The sequence below is a fragment of the Gymnodraco acuticeps genome, unplaced genomic scaffold (genome assembly GCF_902827175.1).
Source record: "Gymnodraco acuticeps unplaced genomic scaffold, fGymAcu1.1, whole genome shotgun sequence".
In the NCBI taxonomy this organism is placed as follows: Eukaryota; Metazoa; Chordata; class Actinopteri; order Perciformes; family Bathydraconidae; genus Gymnodraco; species Gymnodraco acuticeps.
The window spans coordinates 12935843-12955486 of record NW_022990238.1 but is presented as its reverse complement, the minus strand read 5'-3'; the positions used below and the strand labels follow the sequence as shown (position 1 = coordinate 12955486).

At 41.1% G+C, this 19644-nt stretch overlaps 1 protein-coding gene across 5 annotated transcripts; it reads right to left on the bottom strand.

Moving 5' to 3' along the window:
• Nucleotides 1–65: 65 nt before the first annotated feature.
• On the bottom strand, nucleotides 66–18391 carry mrtfbb (myocardin related transcription factor Bb). Of its 5 annotated transcripts, none has more exons than XM_034220097.1 (14): nucleotides 18162–18391; nucleotides 14070–14135; nucleotides 10856–10911; nucleotides 10687–10762; nucleotides 9647–9808; nucleotides 8674–8855; nucleotides 6448–6597; nucleotides 5342–5595; nucleotides 4603–4738; nucleotides 3666–4487; nucleotides 2615–2725; nucleotides 2370–2480; nucleotides 1530–1590; nucleotides 66–1429 (listed from the first exon to the last, which is right to left on the bottom strand). In XM_034220097.1, the coding sequence occupies exons 1-14, from the start codon at nucleotides 18259–18261 to the stop codon at nucleotides 981–983; spliced, it is 2736 nt and encodes a 911-aa protein (XP_034075988.1). In that variant the 5' UTR covers nucleotides 18262–18391; the 3' UTR covers nucleotides 66–980. The 5 variants fall into 5 exon arrangements, with proteins under 5 accessions (XP_034075988.1, XP_034075989.1, XP_034075991.1 ...); XM_034220098.1 differs by having other exon boundaries at nucleotides 981–1429; nucleotides 18177–18391; XM_034220100.1 differs by lacking the exon at nucleotides 18162–18391 and adding an exon at nucleotides 14281–14308 and having other exon boundaries at nucleotides 981–1429.
• Nucleotides 18392–19644: the final 1253 nt, after the last annotated feature.

Here is a 19644-nt window from a genome sequence, read left to right as displayed (position 1 = left end):
ATCATTTTAACCCATGAAGAGTCGATGAATGGTCATTTTGATCAAGAGCACAGCAGATAATGAGGTCTCCTAATCAGTGTTTTGTTTTTTAATATCAAAGGCAGGGTGCAAAAATAACTTTTTTGTCCAGAAGCAAAAAGGCTAGTAAAATTGCAGATTTCAGTCCATATATCACTGGTGTTTTTGGACCTGTAGTTAATGCAAATCTACTGTAGCAATTTGCATATTTTACCAGTATTTGGCAAATGTTGTGCCCTGGGACTATTGGTTTTACAAAGAGTGTGCAGGATTTGGCTCATGCTAGAATTCTTGTCAGAACTGGTTGAGACATTGAATTTTTTGCAGTAAATCCTGGGTTGATCGGACTCATTTGACACTATGTTACCTCAGCGGGCTCATATCCTATCATTATCACATTCACACTATCATATAAACATCTGATTTATGCTTCACATTTTACACTTACACAGGGGGCACATTGAGTAGGTGTGTGTTTACAATCTGTTTTGATAGTGAAAGACAGGGTGGAGTGAACAACATAACACCCCCCAGCTACATGCAGTGTTTGTCCTATCTTTAACCAGCATTAGGACATATCTCCTGCTTTTTCAGCTTTTACAACATTCAATAAAACGCTGTACATTCATTACGATCGGAGGACGAAAGGAAAGCAATAACAGTGGAATTATTTAAGATTGACATTTTAAAAGCTCCTTCCACTGTCATCTTAATCTGCCAGTACCAGTCCTACTTAATGTCAGTCTCCCATTACAATCAGAGGCTGTAAAGACCTCAAAGGAAGCAATGCAGGAACGTCTTAACTGATGCAGCACATATTCGATTATTACTGAGCTGATTATTATGGGGCAGAAAGCAAAACAGAGCTGCCCCCACCTCCAAAAAGCACTTATTTCTCCACACAGGAAATTACCTCCCTTGCATAAAAAAAATCGTCTGATAGGTGCGTGAAATCTCCTCGGTCACTCCCAGTTTAAGTGCAGTTCATGTGAGTCCAGGAAGTCGGAGGAGAAGACGCCCACCGGCGCTGACATGTCCAAAGGGTTGACCCCCCCCGCGGGCACAGACAGGGTGAGGTCCAGCCAATCCATGTTGTCCATGTTGGTGCTGTGCAAGTGCGAAGCGGAGGGGGAGTCCACCTCCATGCTGACCACGGGGGAGTGCAGCTCCTCCAGCAGAGTCAGAGTTTGGGGCTCCGTGTGAGCAGCCAGCAGGGTCTCCAGCTGGGTGTCGGAGGTCAGGGCCGCCAAGCTGGCAGAGGGGTTGAGCTGCGCTGCAGGAAGCTGGGCTACCTGGACCACAGGGGGAGGGCGGGACAGAGCCGTGCTGATGGGTAGGGTGGTGACACTGGCTGTCACAGGGAGAGGCTTGTCCAGGCAGGGAGGGTCCTGCCTGATGAAGGGGGAGATCTCTGTGAACAAGGACACAAAGGGTCATGGTGAGAATCCAAAAAGCTAAAAAATACTTTATGTCCCAGTCCGTTCTAAAAAGAAAGGTTGCATTATTCTCACCACCGCTCTCGATTAATACATCAAACAAGTCATCCATCTGCTGGCTGGCTGCGCTGGGACCCTGCAGAGAAATAAGGAAGGTAAGTAAATGTTTGAGTGGCCATAGAAACAATGTCAATGATATAGTGTATTATACATTTGATTTATACATTAATGAAGCCTTCATTTAACCAGACAAGTCCCATTAAGATAACATGACTTCCAAGGGAGCCGTGTTTAAGACAGCAGCAATAGTGATTCTTTAGTGTGTTACCTTACTACTCTACATCTTATTGTTGCCTTTTGTCTGCACCGCCCCTAAGCTGTGTAGATTACGTAACATTTCAAACACATCAAACAAACATATAGTTTAGAAACACAATGGAGCTAAACATTATTTGAGTTAGTATTGGACATTTATTGAAATCACATTATGGAACACTACTATTAAATCGCAGGAGGCGTAATTATTACATCAATGGTGGTTCTGCGAAGGTTTCTCAGCCTACAAAACTTACTCTGATACTTGTTTGTCTTTTCTGAAAGATCCTGGCAAAAAAGACCATTTCATTGCATGATCATTTTCCAATATCTTTCAATACAAGTTAGAATATATGTTCCAAAATGATAGTTGCATTCAGTATATGAATCATCTGACAATTGCAATATCAAGACAAAAAAATAATAATTAAATGTAATATTCAATTAATTAAATATTTCTTCCAAATCACCCTTGAAATTTTAAAACACAATAAAGTAAACACCCAGTATTAACTGCAGCATCATATGCCTAGGAGACCACACGGGAAGAAACTGCTCTAGCTAAGGAAGCAATTACACATTCCTATTGAATATTGTCACCTGAACAGCTGTTAGCATGCTGCGTGTCTGTTTTACAGCGTCCTCGTAGCGTGGCGGGTCTTTACACTTCGACACATGGTCTGGCATGATCGACGCTGGCTGGCTGGGAGACTGTAAGAGAGGAGAAGACAACAGAGGCTCAGTCCAAATGAAAAGAGACAACATCATTCAAATGCACTTGCCGCTGTATCGATACGTAAATAAATCAGGAGTCATAATGTCCTTCAGACAAATAGAGTAAGTACCTTATTAGTAGCATCCTTAGGACCAGCTTGGCTGGAGGAGGCTCCTACAGGACCACCACTGGCTGGGAATGTTTCGAGTAAGCTTTGTGCTGCATTACCCATCATCCATGTCTGCAGGGACAGTGAGATAGGTCAGCAACACATTATCCAATGAAATGATCAGATTCAGAATCAGAATTCAGTTTATTGCCAAGTAGGTTTTCAAATATAAAGAAATTCCTTTGATGTATGATCATACAGAAACCCAAGAGGAAATACAAGGTCAAATAAGAGCAAGATCGCAAAAAGTGTTTTATGACACATGACTCCGAAAAAAACAGGTATATCTGAATGAAAAGTGAATGAGCTGTGCAGTTTTTAGCAACATTGTGCATCACAACACCCACTGTCTTTGTGGGAGCAACATACACGTCTGTTGTCGCAACCAAGCTGCTTTTGAGGGACACAATTACGGGCAACCTCAATGAATTGAAGATTGCTCATCACTTCCAGGTTTTTAGCAATGTATCTTTGTTTGACTTTTCTTAGGTACCTCATCAGTTAAAGCCTCACCATCTTCCCCCCCCACACACTGACAGCAGTATGAGTGTTATCCCCAGCTAGCTTTGAGTTGCTATTTCTGTTGCTAATTCTGGCTGCTAGTGTGGCTCAGAGCAGAGGGACGACAGAGGGCACTGCTGTCAGCCTCCACTCAGCGCCTGCTCCAGTTTCCACAAGCCTTGTTTTGATGTGAATAAGGAAGGGTTATTATTATAGGAACAACAAAGATGCATTACCCGTGAAAGATCATCAATAAAGTTAAAAAAACCCTCTGATGTTTGATTAGCCGGAGCCATCATAAACACTGCAGCAGATGTGTGACGTGCAACCTAACTTGAATTAACTGCATGGAAAGCACACTTTATGATTTCAGGTGCACGCACACACACGGATGATAACATACAACTCACACGTTTTCAAGAAATCCAAACCTAGCTTAAAATCACAGCTGATAGTGACGAGTAAAACAGAGACGGACCGAGGCTATGCGAGCACGCGTATGTTTTCTTACCTTTGTGGACGGCTGAGTCTGAGCGCTGCAGTGCTGTTGTAGCGCTGCTGAGGCCTCTATTTTCTGTGGCACCTGTCCAGACGTCTGGATGAGGCCTGGGGCCGCGCTGCTAACAGTAGTGTGTGATTGAATGCTGCTGGGAGGGAGCTGGATCGCGCCTGCTGAGGGAGGATGGGATGAAGCCAGGATGATCTGAGCCTGACCTCGCTGCACGCTTTCAGGCACTGTCTGGTTGATAAATTGATTCTGAGGACCCGCCTCCTCTTGTTTGACCAACACTGGAAGGCCAGGAGAACCACAAGACACTGAGTAGTTTGACAAGTTTTCCTCTTTGACCTTGAAGGGAGCGAGAGGGCTGCGGTGAGGTGGAGAATCTCCCTGCTGACTCCTCTTCTCCACCTCCAGCTGCATCTTCAGCTCCTCCACCAGCCTCTGCTCCCGCTCCAGCTTCCGCATCAGCTCCTCAATCTGCCGCTGCTTCTCGTGGAGTCGTTTGTCCTTCTCAGAGTCCTTAAAAAAGGGCCTCTTCTCGGTGGGACTCTCCTCCTGTGGAGCTCTGTGCGGGGAGGTCACACAGGGGGCTGCAGACAGAGCATCAGGAAGCCTGGTGGGGCTGTCCTCAATGCCCAGACTGGACACCTTGGAGGATATGGGGGACACAGGCGGGGTTAACCTTATGTTTTCAGACTGTGAGGCTGTGGTCTCAGTGGCGGTCTGGGGGTTAGAGTTCTCCTGATACATCTTCAGCCTCTCGATTAGATCTGTCTTAGTCCCAGAAACAGGCAGAGATCTGAGCTTTAGTTCCATTTTCAGCTCAGCAACCTGTAAAGATAACATATAAAGGTAAAATACCTCCTTAACATCTAGCTCGTTCTCGTCTGCAGCATGCTTGAGGTGCATATTAGTGTTAGACTGTGTGCAGGCAGCAACATCTCACCTTCATCTCATCCAGGTTAGCTGGTAAGTGATCCGGCCTGCGGTTGGTCTGAGTGTGTCGGGGGTGCACAGGGGGAGACGCAGCGCTTCCTCTCAGAGCAACTCTGCAGCAGCTGCTTTGTACCTCAGTAGTTGGTCTGTTGTTTTAAGATGGGAAAAAAGGGAGGAAAGATCAGGGATGGAATCTAAACTATTATCCATTTCTCACAATCAACAGCTTCCATGTGAAGAGCCATCAGCAGGAAATGTAGAATATATGAGACAAACAGCAGCTGGGGATAAATAGTTATTAGTTTATGTAAAACCAGGTGTTTTCATTTAGTTGTAATGCATGTCTTTGATATAGACAGGTCTCCTATTATTCTATTTTTAGGCATATATTACAGTTCTCAGATATATACAAATATATAAAAAACATGTCTATGAAGTTTTTTGCTCAAAATACCAATCAGATCACTCATTCTAACCATGCCTCATACTAATTCACCCCCCCCCCCCCAAAAAAAGAGAGGGGGGAGCTCAAATGCTTTTTCTCTTGCGGGTTTACCACAAGGTGAGTTCCTTTTTATATCCGGCCTTTTTACACAGACTCTCTCCAGTAAAGGTTAGCTCTGAGTGTTAGCGATGCTTGCTAATGTAAACAAAGACCATATTACTTCCAAAACAAGTCACAATCTTTTTCTGATAGCGACGTTTCTGATAGGGCCGTGGGTGTAAAGCCATTTTGCATGGAGCCGTACTTGAGAGTGGCGGGCAGGACGGCCTGGTAGCTGTACTGCTGCTGCTGCTGCTGCTGGTTTAAGATCTGAAGCTGCAGGAACTGCTGCTGCTGCTCCAGCAGACGGGCGTAAGCCGAGTCCATCAGAACTTCACTGAGATCCTGCTTCTGGTCCGGGGGAATGTACTGATGGTACTTCAGCTTTTTCACCCGCGGTTTGGGCTCTTTGCTCTTTTTGCTGCGGCTTTTATCCCCGGGTAGCTTGGTTAAGCTTTGCTGCAGAACACAAGACAGAAGAAAAGGAGCATGTCAAAGCTGAGAGGACCATCTGGAGGATATTTGATTCCTGGAACTGATCTCAGTCCAGTTTATCAGGTAACAGAGTAAGCAGTGCCAGTTCCAACATTGCAAGACTTGGAACTGATACCTGACTTTTATAGTTTGAAACATTAAGGTAGAACATTGTTCTGACACCCGAGGAGAACTGCACGATGAGGAAACGGGTAGTAAATGTGACCTTTATTGTTTTACCACCTGCAGCTACAGGATACACAGGAAAATGGCTTGGCACAGGAGCAGCAGGTTCTTGCTATGAAACCAGAAACTCAAGCTGGGTTAAGCAAGCAACCGGCCTCTAATTTGTCAAACTCATTCCTCCTCGGTATTCCAAGGGAGGCAGAGTTCACCCTATGCTCAGAGGATAACCGGATTATGATAAACGCAATAAACGTTACTGCCTCACTCCCATCCTTCGATTTCAGGCCATTCTGTCCTGAAATCAAAGACAACCTGTGGCTGGCACAGACCCCAGCCTAAGGATTTGCTAAATGACCCTGTTGTTCTTTGAAGTTACTTGGCTGTATGCTGACTTTCAGTTTACCATAAAACTGATATCACTTTAAAAAATGACAAAACACAGACTCTGTGTCTTCCGACAACACTCTTCACATTTCCAAAGGAAACAAAAAACAAAACAAAAACAGGCAATACATCAAATTGAGCTCCGTGACTGAGGTCTTTCATGTCGGCTGGGTGTAAATATAAAAAGACTCTAGGTGAATGTACAGCTTAACTTAACTCATCCTTAATAAAAGGAAAGCTTCTCCTTTTCGGTAAACTGCAGCTCACCTTTACAAGAAGTGGCCCCGGGGTGATGTTTGGGACAGAGCTGGTGATTGGCTGAGGTGCAGAGGCTTGTTGGTGGTTTTGTCGCTCGCCCGTGGAGACAGGGCTGACTGCGTTTGATGTGCACTGTGTGTTAGGAGGTGGGGGGAAGCGCTAAGAACAGAAGAGACAGAGAGAAACCACATGATCCGCTCAGTAAGAACAGTGAAGCCGCTACGCCTGTTAGTCATCATCCTGAGCAAGAAGATAGAGTACCTCAACTGGAATGATATAACAAGACACAGGTTGATAAACACGTAGAAGCATGAGAACAAAATGTGTCTACACATTTATTGGAACGTGTCTGTTAGATACAGTAAAACATATGTATATATAAAAGGAGTTTTTCAATAGTAATGCCTCTATATGACTTGCATAAGAAAACCATCAGCAAGAAGGCTTTATTTGTAATAAAGTCATTGAGTCTGATTTTCTTTGACAAAACATTAGACCAAACAATTAAAGGCTCGCAGACTGGAATAGCCATGTTTACATTTGAAGAGGCAGACTTTGGCAGTGAGCAGCATGTCAGCCTTTGAAAAAAAACTAGCCTTCTGAAAATAATTTTTTCCGTAGGCTATACTTAGTGGTTATGTCGTATACTGGGGCAGGATCAACAAAGAAAAAAGAAAATAATTTGACCAAAGAACAAATCAATACAACACATGTAGAGAATTCAAAAACAATCCTTAATCGACTCTCCATCCTGGACTGGTATGTAATATGTTTAGTTTATTTAGGAAATACATTTAAAGAAATGGTTTTACATACATATATGTACTTTTGTTGGTGGCTTAAAAAAGTGAACTTTATTTCACCATCATTAAGGGATATGGTATTTAAAAGAAGTTGATTCTTTCTTTCTTTCTTTTCACTTACTTCCAAAACTAATACAGACACTAGCCAGATTAAGATCTTATCAGCATGACGCAGAGGTACTCCTATTCCACTAAATTATAATAAAAATAATAGAGCTAAAGATAAAACTAAAAGTTCCTTGTATTTGCCTCAAATCAAGTCTCGAATTGTCTTCTCATAAGTACAAAATGGCTACCACAGCCTTCTTTAAAGCAGTATTATTTTAATCATTTTTAAATATTATACTTTTTATTTTGCTGCAGGATCTCTTTTCACCCTCTGTCTGAAACCAGAGCCCAGTCTGCTCTGATTGGTTAGCTGGCTGGCTCTGTTGTGATTGGTCAACCGCTTAGAAATGTCCCGCCCCTTAGCCTATAACATACAATGTGTTGGACTGATAGTCAATAGAAGCGCCAGTGTTTCAGTGATGTCACTATGTTAGGGAAGTAAACAAAGAAGACCAATGGAGGCGTTCAGGCATCGGGTGGGGGTGTGATTTTAGCCTTTGCAGACCATTTACATGCACACAAACACACTACAGGAAGGGAAAACCCTACATTAAATAATAGGGCCTCAATAGAGAACCGCAGTGACGCGTCCTAAAACCCGGAAGTAAACTCCTTCCGGTTCATTCTACAAAAAGCAATGCAATTTCTCCATAGGATTTTGGAAAATAGCTGGAAATAAGATCTGTGGTTGAGACACATTTAAGAGACGGATCACGTTTTGTTCAGCCAGATAATATCCACATGTCTATCCTACTTTTATAATTTTCGAAGCATAAATCTAGTCGCAAGAAGCAAAATGCTAACGTCATGCTATAAAGGAACTACAGCAGGGTCGCTGCTTCAACGTCACGCCGACTTAAGATCCATATTCAAACATACAGATTGTAAATGGTACAAGTTGAAGCGTTTGTTTGAACAGTTATCAGGAGGCAGGTACTTGCTTTCAAACTTCGCGGGAGTGTTTTACGTGTTCGGTGTAATGACGTAAAACGGCCTGGACAACTTCTGTAGTCCTATTCAGCCACTTCAACCATCGTTTTTTAGACACGTAAACTCTTCAAAAAGCTGATGGATTTAATGTCGTAGAACAAAACGTGATCCGTCTCTTCAATTTGTGTCAAACACAGACCTTATTTGGAGCTATTTTCCAAAATCCTATGGAGAAATTGCATTGCTTTTTGTCGAAGGAACCTGACGTGGTAAAAATGCTAACTTACTTTTAGGATGCGTCACTGCGGTTCTCTTACACATGAGAAGCTTCTTCCCTTTATTTTAATAGTTGTTTGTAATTTATATATTGTAAATGTTCATTGTATTGTTGTACCTGTACTGGAGAGTTTAAATTAGAGGAAGTGGAAGTGGCCTCAGTCCCTCCAGACTCCTTTGGAGAGGCAGACGTGGAGCTGGAAGACTTTTGGCTGGCAGGCTGTGGGGGTGATAATGCATCGCTGCTGTCCTCATCAAAGTTGTAGATGTCTGTTGGCTTAGAGCAGGTTACCTCACCACCTGTGGGGCAAGAATCAAACATTAGCAACCACAGCTTAACTAAAGGAAACTCATTGGATTTTGGGTTATGGCACTCCACTTAAATTCAAATTGTTATAAGAAAGTTCGTTTTTTTTTCCATAAAAGAAAACTTGAGTTATGAGTTATAACTAAATAGTAAAAAAGCCATCACTTGAATGAACACACAACAACACAGAAGAGCTGAATAAGCTAACAAAGACATCTGCTGATGTTAAGCATGTAAAATATTTCCACAATTGTACTTAGCGTATATGCATATTAACATTTGTTAATTAGTACTTAACATATAGAGGAGCTACTTGATGTTTGGCCCTTATGGTGGTGCTAGATGAAAAGTCAGCTCATGACCAAAGTGTTTACGATTTGTCCTAAGAGTGAAGTAAACATCTGGGCTGAATTTCATGGCAATCTATCCAAAAGTTTTTGGGATATCTTCACTAATAACCAAAAATGTCAACTTCACGGTGGTACTAGAGGTAAAGCCACGGTATCACCAAAGTACGTAGGCTTCATCCAGTGGGCTCAATGAATGTTTGTTAAAAAATGTGACGTTAATCTGTCAAGCATGTGTAATAACACCAGTAACAGCTAAAACATGTGCCTGCAATGCTGGCTTAAGTTAACTGGCCGTTACACAACTGTTGGTGGTGAGCTTGGCACCAAAGAGGGCTACAACACACTCTGGAAGGCTCAGGTCTGCTGACAGTGAGGATGATACTGATACAGTGTATCATTGTATCATCATCACATGTATCATACAGAGTATCTACCATCATCGTCTTCTTCCACACCGGAGTCCACAGGCAGGATGTTCTTCTCCACCAGCTCCATGGCTCCCGGCCGCTGGGCCAGCTTCTCGTTCAGATCATCCTCCAGCCGGGCCCTCTTCAGCTTCAACTGTGTGGCCTGCAGCGAGGCTTCAGCCTGCGTCTCTGGGGAAAACACAGAGAATCATTCGCTGTGATAAGACTAGCATCAGTTAGACTTTTAAAGGAAAGCTTTACCCACAAAATGACCACTTGTATTTCAATATCTTGAGTTCTTGAAGAACACTTTTTCTCACATGCCTTTATGACGAGTGTTGAACACAAGTTTAACAACAGCAAAACTATACCACATTCATACAGACAATTACCCACTACTTTTAGGATTGGAAAGCAAAGGAATCATTTCATTGTAAAGGGAAACATCGTTTTTTAACTGAGCAAATGTCATTAAATGCTTTCACTCAAATTCAAATCATCCGTTTGCAAACTCACACAAAAAGTGAAACTTCATCAAAGTTAATTTAGTCAGACATAAGATCACTACTTCACAAGCGCCTTTTCGCATTACTCGTCAGGACTTGTATTAACGTGAGAATGTTTATTTAAAAGTGTTTTAAATAGTCAATAGAGAATGTCTTTGCAAAGTAGAGATCATACGACTGAGTGAATGAGTCTTGGATTTTAGTGGTGGAGTTCTGTGATAGTTTGTAAACCAACATTTTAATTTAGTTTTGCAGTTTTTAAAAGGGCTTCTATTTACTTCAATTCAGCCAACAATGTCGCTGTCCGTCACCCCTTCATTTATATGAAAAAAAGACACAGGGTGAGTAGTTGATATATAAATGATTATTTTGGGGTTAAGTCTTCCTTTAACTGCTTTGTCAGAGTGACTCACTGGAGACCTACATAACTTCTATGTTCACTTCAAAGACATTTATCTGGTTTTAACTTTGTAAAGCAAATTGAAACAGCCATTGGATGAATGAGCACCTTATTCATCTCTGTTATCTAGAAGCCATTAAGAGCTCACAGGAGAAGATTACCTTGCAGGATGTGCATACGGACCAGCTCAGAGCGCTCAGGTCTCCTGCACAGTTTGTGCTTTAGGAAGCTCCCAGTCTGTAAGAAAATACAAATAAATAACATATATTTTGGGGTTATCATCTAGATTTAGACCAATACGATCAGTAGCTTCAGTTTGACTAGTCTTACCCTGGCTCTCTCCAGGCTGCGAATCTGCTCATGAAAGGCAGCAGGTGTTTTCAGGGCTGTGAAAAGGTGAAATAACATTTTAGATTATGACCCCTTTTTATTCCCCAAGGCCATTTACTTTGGGGTGTTTATTGTAGTTATTCATTTTGAATAGCAACCATTGATTGATAATTGAACTACAAACAGAAAGAGGTTAATGCACAACATGCTGTAAGTGGAATAATGTGAGGTACAGAATATTTCTACTGCATTTACTCTTTGTTATGGATTAAGGGAAGCATTTTGAATGAACCAAAGTCCCTTCCTTCACAGCTCACAAAGCTTCATCTCTGCTAGATTTATATATACTGTAATTAATCATGTTGTCCTTTTGACATTTAGACACAAATCAGCAGCAAATATAATATAAACGTTTGGCGGTAAAAGGGCTGGTATTGTTTCAAATAACACAGTACCAGTACATATACCACTTCCCCTACAATTATGATTTATCAATATTGTACTGCATTTGATACTTTTTTTATTACCTCATTCAATACCCATCATATGAATGGAAGCAGCAACATGCCACCAACACCCCATCTCAATGATTGCTATACAAATACATTTTGGAAGTGTTAAAAATGTATACAAGTTCACTATTTCACTAGAGCAACAGAGTCAGTATGGGTTGAATCTGCTTACGGTAGCGGGCCAATCGATGGTTGCATTAAATACAAAAACGTTTGCAGTGATTGGCTGCGAGGAAAAAAAATACTTCTCGGGATCTTGGTACAGAATGGATTGAAGAGGTATTGCTCGAGTGTGGACGATTCAACTTGCGACTGGGTTATTTTGGTCGATACCTTGAAGGTATAAAGCGCTAATATTCAGCTCAACTTATAATACACAGTAAACTCAAGGACAGTAGAATTCTGCCTGGAATACAAAAGGAAGGGCATTTGCTATATAATGTAAATACATCCGTCTGTTTTATAAAAATATATCCCTATGTATCATTTGATTCAGAATGCTTAGAACATTTGTGTCATACAAAGGTCACTATGAAGTGCACATAAGCATCATTTCACCATCTCTAATATGTTGTCAGCATTTCCTTGACAGTCCATCCTGTTATTCATATTCAAGATCATCATTTCATGTTCTTGTCTCTGTCCGCCTGCATGAGTGTGATATTAGTAAGCAGGAGCTCATGGGAGTCAAACAGGAAGTACCAGCTTTACTGACTCAAGCAGAGAGTGACTTTTTGATCTGGCAGAATAAACTTGTCCTGTTTTAAACGAGGTCTGGCTCTGAGTAGTCACCTCCGCTATCACCCGCACTGTTTGGAGACACACTGGCTGGAGTGGGAGAGTTGCTCTTAGGAGTGTGTCAGAGAGGAAAGCAAAACATTCCTGCTCGTCACCTAAACCTCAGTGCATACCTAGCATAAGCCTATAAGTGGGAGCAGCAGAGTGCTTTAGTGGAGGATGGCCGTAGGTCTGAGCGAGGGCCACGCTTGGCCGGGCCCCTGACCTCCACTGCGGGCTCAGGCGCTGACTCATGGGGCCGAGCGGAGCCAGAGACTGCAGGAGACTCAACGGAAAACAGGACGAAGCGAAAGAGCTTGGTCTTATTTTCTTTCTACCTCTCCAGCTTTCAGCATGATTCTGTCACTTATTCAGCTTATCTTTTATTAGGAGTAGCACAGGGGACTGAGTCTGCTCCACTCCAGTCTCATCAGAGGATGGACGGTGTAAAGCACGAGTGCTTTCTTTCTGTTATGGCACTGGGTTGTTGTTGCTTGACGGCTTATTGTGGTAAATATTTAAATTATTTTCCCGGGTTTCTGTTGGTTTCAAGTCAAATACAAGGCTTTTTAGGGCTTTTACATAGAATTCAATTAAGTACTAATTAGTATCTTGTTGATATAATAGCACAAACATGCAGGAAAATGATACCCTATGAATATAAATAAGTTCCATAATTACTTTGAGAGCAGTCATAATCTAGCTAGAAGTGACATCTAAATCTTATGAAGCTGGTAAGTTTGCACGATAGTCAGCATGGAGGTATTGACACACTTAATTCATTACATTTTATTTGCAAGAACAAGAGTAGAGAATTAAATCTCGGAACTATAAAATCAAAACCAATATTAGACTTTTTAAAGCCTGCATTTCCAACGGTTTAATTTTAGACTCTAACAAGTGGAAAATATCTTTCATCATTATGTTTACAGGAGTACAATAACATGACTATCAATAACAGTCTGAATGAGACAATACACGTTTACACTGTCTAGATAAGGATATATAAGATATTGATTCATGTGCAGACGTACACAATGTTTTTATGCAACATATACAATTCTAAAATCCCGAACTTCCCTAATAAATTGGTTAGATGTGCAAAATAATCTTTTTAACATTTTGATAGACCTGTGTGAGCTCAAACATTGTCACCTTATATCAGTGGTGGGTGAGGAACTCAGATCTTTTGAGTAAAAGTACTTTTACCACTTTGTATAAATACTCTCTGATAAGGAAAACCAAGAAAGACTACAAAAGCATAAGCATCAACATGCATTTCAATTATAAAAAGTAAAAGCAATCATTTTGCTGGCTCATTGCAAACAAATATATAAACATGTATTATTATGATGTATGCATTAATGTGCTCATCCCTGTGATATTGAAGCTGATAAATAAGGATTTGTATATAAACTGCTTGTGCATTACATCAAGGGAATAATAAAGGTAATCTTACCATATACAAATTCCTGATTAATTATCTGTTGAGTAATTTGTAGAGACCTAATCTAAATATTTAAAGTAATTGAAGTTTAATAGTGAAATAGTGGAGTAAAAAGTACAACAACTGTCTTAAAGTGCAAAATAATGCTACTCTAAACCATTGCCTTAAAGACAACTAAAGCAGGTGTGGTTAATACACTTTGTAGAGCATAATCACAAATAACATTATGACGTTTAAATGGGTCTCAAATTATTTTAATGGAACTACACATATGTCCCCCAAAAGCACCGAAGATGTTTTGTTGATTAAGATGCAGTAAAGTAAACAGATGATTTGTATCCCTAATATTATGCCTGCAGAAAGTATAGAATTGTTATGAGAGAGAAAGGAATTCTGGGATTTTGGACATATTGGTAACTTTCTTGCCGACTAATTTCTTTAGGTGAAACTATTGTTAGTGTGTGATGTGATAACTCACGCGGCATGATGCCTTGCTCCACGAGCTGCTCCCGACTTCTCCTCTGCTGCAGACAGAGCTGGAGGACTGCAGAGACACAGAGGTCACAGTTGAACTTTAACCATTCAGAGCCGAGTCCGCTGAGTACTAACAACCATCTCTGCCATAAACTGTGAAACCTGCCAGACTTCAAATAAAACAAAATGCTTATTATTTCTCAATCAATAACCACCCCAAAGGCCGGAGAGCATTCCCTCTTCACCACCACTGACATCCAATCCACTTCCTGCATGCTTTCAACTGATGTTTATCCCACAAGTTTACTACAGTTACTTCAGGACAGTGCAATGCGATAGGAAAAAAAAGTTCCAAATGAGCGTCAGTATCTCTTACTGGGATGCAAATACACAGAGAAGTCAAACAAAGTATCTACAGTACAGAATACACACAGATGAGAGAGGGATTAATGTCTGCAGTCGCAGTAATGAGCAAAAATGGCAATGGTCATAACGGCAGCAAAAGGTGAGTCATGTGTATTTGTTAAATTGTTTAGAAAATGTAATCTTGCTTATAGTGGATAAGCAAGGAGCAGAGGCACATCAAAGACTGACTATCTCTCAGCAGAAATAAGAGTCTCGCATGCAGGCCCCACACCGTCAATATAAACTGTAGTTAAATCCCAGTTTAAACATTTATAAACAAGTGAGCGTGGACATGTTATTTCAGCAGAATAACATCACTTTATGCAGAAAAAACATGAAGGGGAAGGTGGGTGATGGCGACGAATGAGGCAGCGGGTTGAGGTACATGAGACCTTTCATCGTAACCAATGTAGTGAAGTGAACCCGGCTTTGCTACAGCTACTCTGTGGCTCAGGGGAAACAGCTACTCCCACTCACACACAAACACACACAGACGTGCTGCGACTCTCCTGGGAAATGCGCTGCGTCTGAACAAGCCTCTGTGACTCACTCTAGCAAAAATAAACTGGGCAGCTGTGAGAACAAGGCCTGGGAACCATGAAATTCAGGGGTTGTTAAGGGGGTGGGGTCTACGGTTGTACGCGGAGAGCCGAGGGGACATTCACTGGCTTCCACTGGTGGGCAAGGGAACTCAGAGTGACAAGTGCAGAGGCAAAGGGTGGGAGGCTGAGACCACTCTCACAGCAGCCCATCAACTGTGGGGCAGAGAACACAGTGTGCCCGCCTGCTGTGTTTCCTATTAAAGACCCAGGCGGCTTGAGACAAATCATACCAGGAGATTGTAAAAACAAAAGAATTGCCATCAATTTGTCTCAATATTCATATCCACTGCATTTGGAAAAAGCGCCACAGGCTAGAAGATTTATAAGCACATATTGCTGCATATCAATAGCATCAAAAGCTTCTTTCCAAGAGAATAAAGAGTTTAATTTGAGCGCCAGTAGGGGGGTACACCTCATGCCTAGGGGTCCCTACTCATTTTGTGTCATGTTGTGTTCAAAGTGAACCCTGGCTAACCTCTCCACGATGCAAACCGGCTCCGCTCTCTTGCTCACCAGCAGAGCGTAAACAGAGGAGAAACAGAGAGAGAGCTCTGCTGAAATCTCTGTCTACTGATGTAATCTCTAATCTCAGACCAAGTTGTTCTCAGCAAATCATCCCTGGAGGTCTTCCATCAAAACTTTGATTTTATTTGACTTTTCTGGGGGGGGGGGTTTTCCAGTAAAAATAAAGTCCAAAAAAACTGTTTGGTGTGGTTTCAGATACTGCTCGCGCGGATTAAGATGAATTTAGTTTAGGAACAGAGTGACACTGGGTTATGATGACTTTACTGTCATAAATACCAAATACTTTAAACACAATCCCATTTTAGCAAACACCAAGTCAAACCACGAATATAGAGTTTACTAATTCTGATACATTTTCCTATGATGGAGTCACAACTCATGTACTGTAAGGCACATTCATCTAGTATCATTCATACACCTTGTCTTGTACTGAAGAAGGAGAACACAAATGAAGTATGGTATATTCAGAAAGTGCTTATTTGGAGGTCACGTTAACAGTACGTCAAAGCACAAATCAACCTAAATAACTGATAGTGTGATACTGTAGAAGTGTGATACTATTATTAAAGTGTTTATAATACAAATACCATTATGTCATGCAAATAATCTGGCGCCTCTTTAAAAACATAGTTGTTTGTTACTTTTTTTGCTTTGTTTACCTCCTACAAAGCCCTGCACACAAATACGTTTCTTTTTCAGTTTTCCTCTAGATATCCCAAAAATTGTTATCAGGAATTCTTTTGGGCATAAAAATCGAGTAGAGAACATCTAATATTGTGACATTAAAAATCAGGAAAGCTTGAAGGGGCCTCTTGGGGGTCTTCCCTTTCCTGTAGTGTGTTGTATAGGTTTGTGTGCCCCCAGATTGAGTTTCTGTCCCACACACTCGACCCCCCTGCCTGAAACGCCTCGATTATGCACCTTTGTTTACTTCCGTAACATAGTGACATCACTCATTTCTATTGGCTAGCACTCTAACACATTGTACATGATAGGCTAAGAGGCGAGACATCTCTAAGAGGTTGACCAGTCACAACAGAGCCGGGCAGCTAACCAATCAGATCAGACTGGGCTCTGGTGTCAGACAGAGGGTGAAAAGAGGTGCTGCAGCGCAGACAGTATGAGACAAATAAAGATCTTTTTGAACATTAAAGTATGGAGACCTGTAGAGACACAAAATACAAATATGGATCTGAACATTATAATACTATGGCTCCTTTAAGCAGTGTCATTTTTATATAACAAATGTATAGAAGGTTAAATGTACCTTTATTATCATTTTAAATATATCTAAATCGAAAATGTATTGCAGCAATAAACGATGATATGGGCACTCAATGAATTTAAGACGATTTGTAAGTTGTTGTAATTTTCCCTCAGCAAAAAGTCTTAAAAAAAGAAGGAAGTGAGTCCATGAGTGGGCATGTCTGTGTTTGTTTAAAAACAATAATATTAGTCAGATCATGAATTATGTGTTGATTTGAATAAACCTGAAAATCTTGCATGGTGGCCCTGACAGAGAGGAATGTACACAAACTAAGCATGTATAGTATTATGAACTGGTGCCATGTTATACATCTTCTTACTATATCCTAAAAGTATGGCTAGGCAATGTGATTATTAAATATTACAATATTTAGATCAAATACCCTTATATTGATATCGCAGCAATGTTATAGGGATGACTATTGGTGCTTATGCCAAAATATTTACTCAATGAGGTTCCTGATAAATATTCATCAGTAATGTTGATATAGTGACTAAGTGGGTAAAGGCAAATACCAGAAGAGCTGGAGACATCTGGTAAGTCCAGACGTAATTACGTCACTTTACTGTAATGCAACCGTGAAAACCAGGAAAAGATAACACTTATGCCATATTACGACATCATCCATCATTTTAGAAATCATGCCAAATCAAAAACAATTTAAACATACACTCATGACCCTCTGGAGTTTATCAAATATTACTTCAAAGAAGCAGTAATATTGGTTGTCAATTAAAGAAAGCTATGTTACGTTTTCGAAACAAAAACAAAGTCACTATTACTCAACTTCTGGTCTAACCAAGGACACTTTTTCCGCTAATGGATGCAGACAAAGAATATAAAAAATGCAAATAATGATAAGAATCTTGATCTGCAGTATATCGTTGTATTGCACTCCATCTGAATCAAGCTCATTGTGTGTACTAACATTACAGGTGTTGCTTATATAATGTGACAGAAAACCATAATAGTAGTTCAACAGTGCCAATATAAACACAGTCAGTATAAACTGCATGTTCCCCCTCGCAGACTGTGACTGTTTTTCTAGAGAAACTTTGATTCAGGATCCATCAGGACACAACAGTCTCTCCTGTAAGAACGATGCATGGCATGACTCATTGTGATGAGCTTTACTTTTGCCCTGTCATTTCCTGTTGGGGATGAGTCTACGTCACTACAACCTCTTCTCCAACTGACAGCTTTAGTAAACATTAGAACAAGTTTAGCATAGGAAAACATACAAATACAACAATGAAAAGCATGCGCGGGTTAGACAAGGAAAAAGTTCAAAAGGCACCTGATTTGAATTTACCCCTGCAGATGGAAGGGGTCTCCACTTCAAGGCAGGCCATGGAGGACAGCGGTGGGTTGCTTGGCGGCCAGGTCTGGAGTCCCATGGAGGGATGAGGCCAGTGGAGAACGAGGGGGTCAGGGGGAGAATAGACCCAGCGCTGAGCGAACGACAGCTGGCTCTCAGAGCTGCAAACAGTCCCTCCTCTCTGGCTCTGTGCTGGCCTCTGTAGAGAAAGTGTGTGCCTGTGAGTGTGTGTGTGTGTGTGTGTGTTTAGTGCTCAGTCAATGTCAGGAGGAGGGAACACAGCGCTGCTCATGTTAACCCTCTCTGGGTCATTTCTCTCTACTCACAGAGGGCTCATCAGACTACAGCACAAAACCCAGAGGATATTTTCTTTTATGAACACTCAGCAGGGAATCGAATATTTTATTACTAACTTTCACATAGTTGATTCAAACAAGCTGTTGGGAAATTCAAACGGGCACATCTCCATGAAAAACTGTATGAGTGTTTTTTTTCTTTTTCAAAAGAAGTCGTTGAAGCACTACATAACAATGACAAGAAAAAACACACTGGGCGCTCAGGGTCATGGAAGATTATCGTTAAGCATTTTGTAATCATTTTTGTTTACATGAATAGATGCAACAACATTGATTCAAATCAGCAACTTCATCCTAGCTGTTGTATGGTTTGTTTCAAGTGGGGTTGTATACGGTACTTACTCATATAGTCACTGTATGATAAGCATTGTACTGCTGTATCAAAACCTATTTTAGCCACCTAACAAAGACTGTTCATAGGAACATCTATATCAGTTTATGGATATTTGCCAAGGAGCAGAGTTTGTGTGCTGTGGGAAACCAGAAGATCATATCAAGTTGTTTTTTGTGACGTAGCCTATGTAAGCAAAGTTATGGAATGTGTTATTACCAAACTTTTTGTGTTTTTTGATAGTATAGTAGATATGAGATTTGGACATGCAGAAAAGGGCTGTGGGTCGGACTCAGCACCAGTACATGTGAGCTCCATCCACTTGTTGAGCTACTAAGGCACACAGGCTAAAAAAAAAGACCTTTTTTCCTAAACCTAACCACTTGGAGTTGAGACCAAACATTGGGTAACCTACCATCATTACAATGCTATCATAACATAGTGTAAGTGTAATCATAACATTGGGTCTGCATCTTCTTGCTTACTGGTGGGTGCAGTTTGCCCCGTCAGATGCATTAAAGTGGTATTGAAAACAACTACTGACAGCCATTAAATGGCCTGATAACAATCATAATCGGGGCCAAATATATCACACACTGATGTTGATTTTGATAAGGTGGACATTTTGTTCAAAGCCGTAAAAAACTGGCTTTTCATGGCAGAACCTGTCTGCTTTTTCAAACTGGGGGCGTGCAAATATCCATTTAAGTTAGGTATACACTGATTATAGATAAATACCTTATAAAACCCAGCTTCAAAACATCCAAAATAGCAA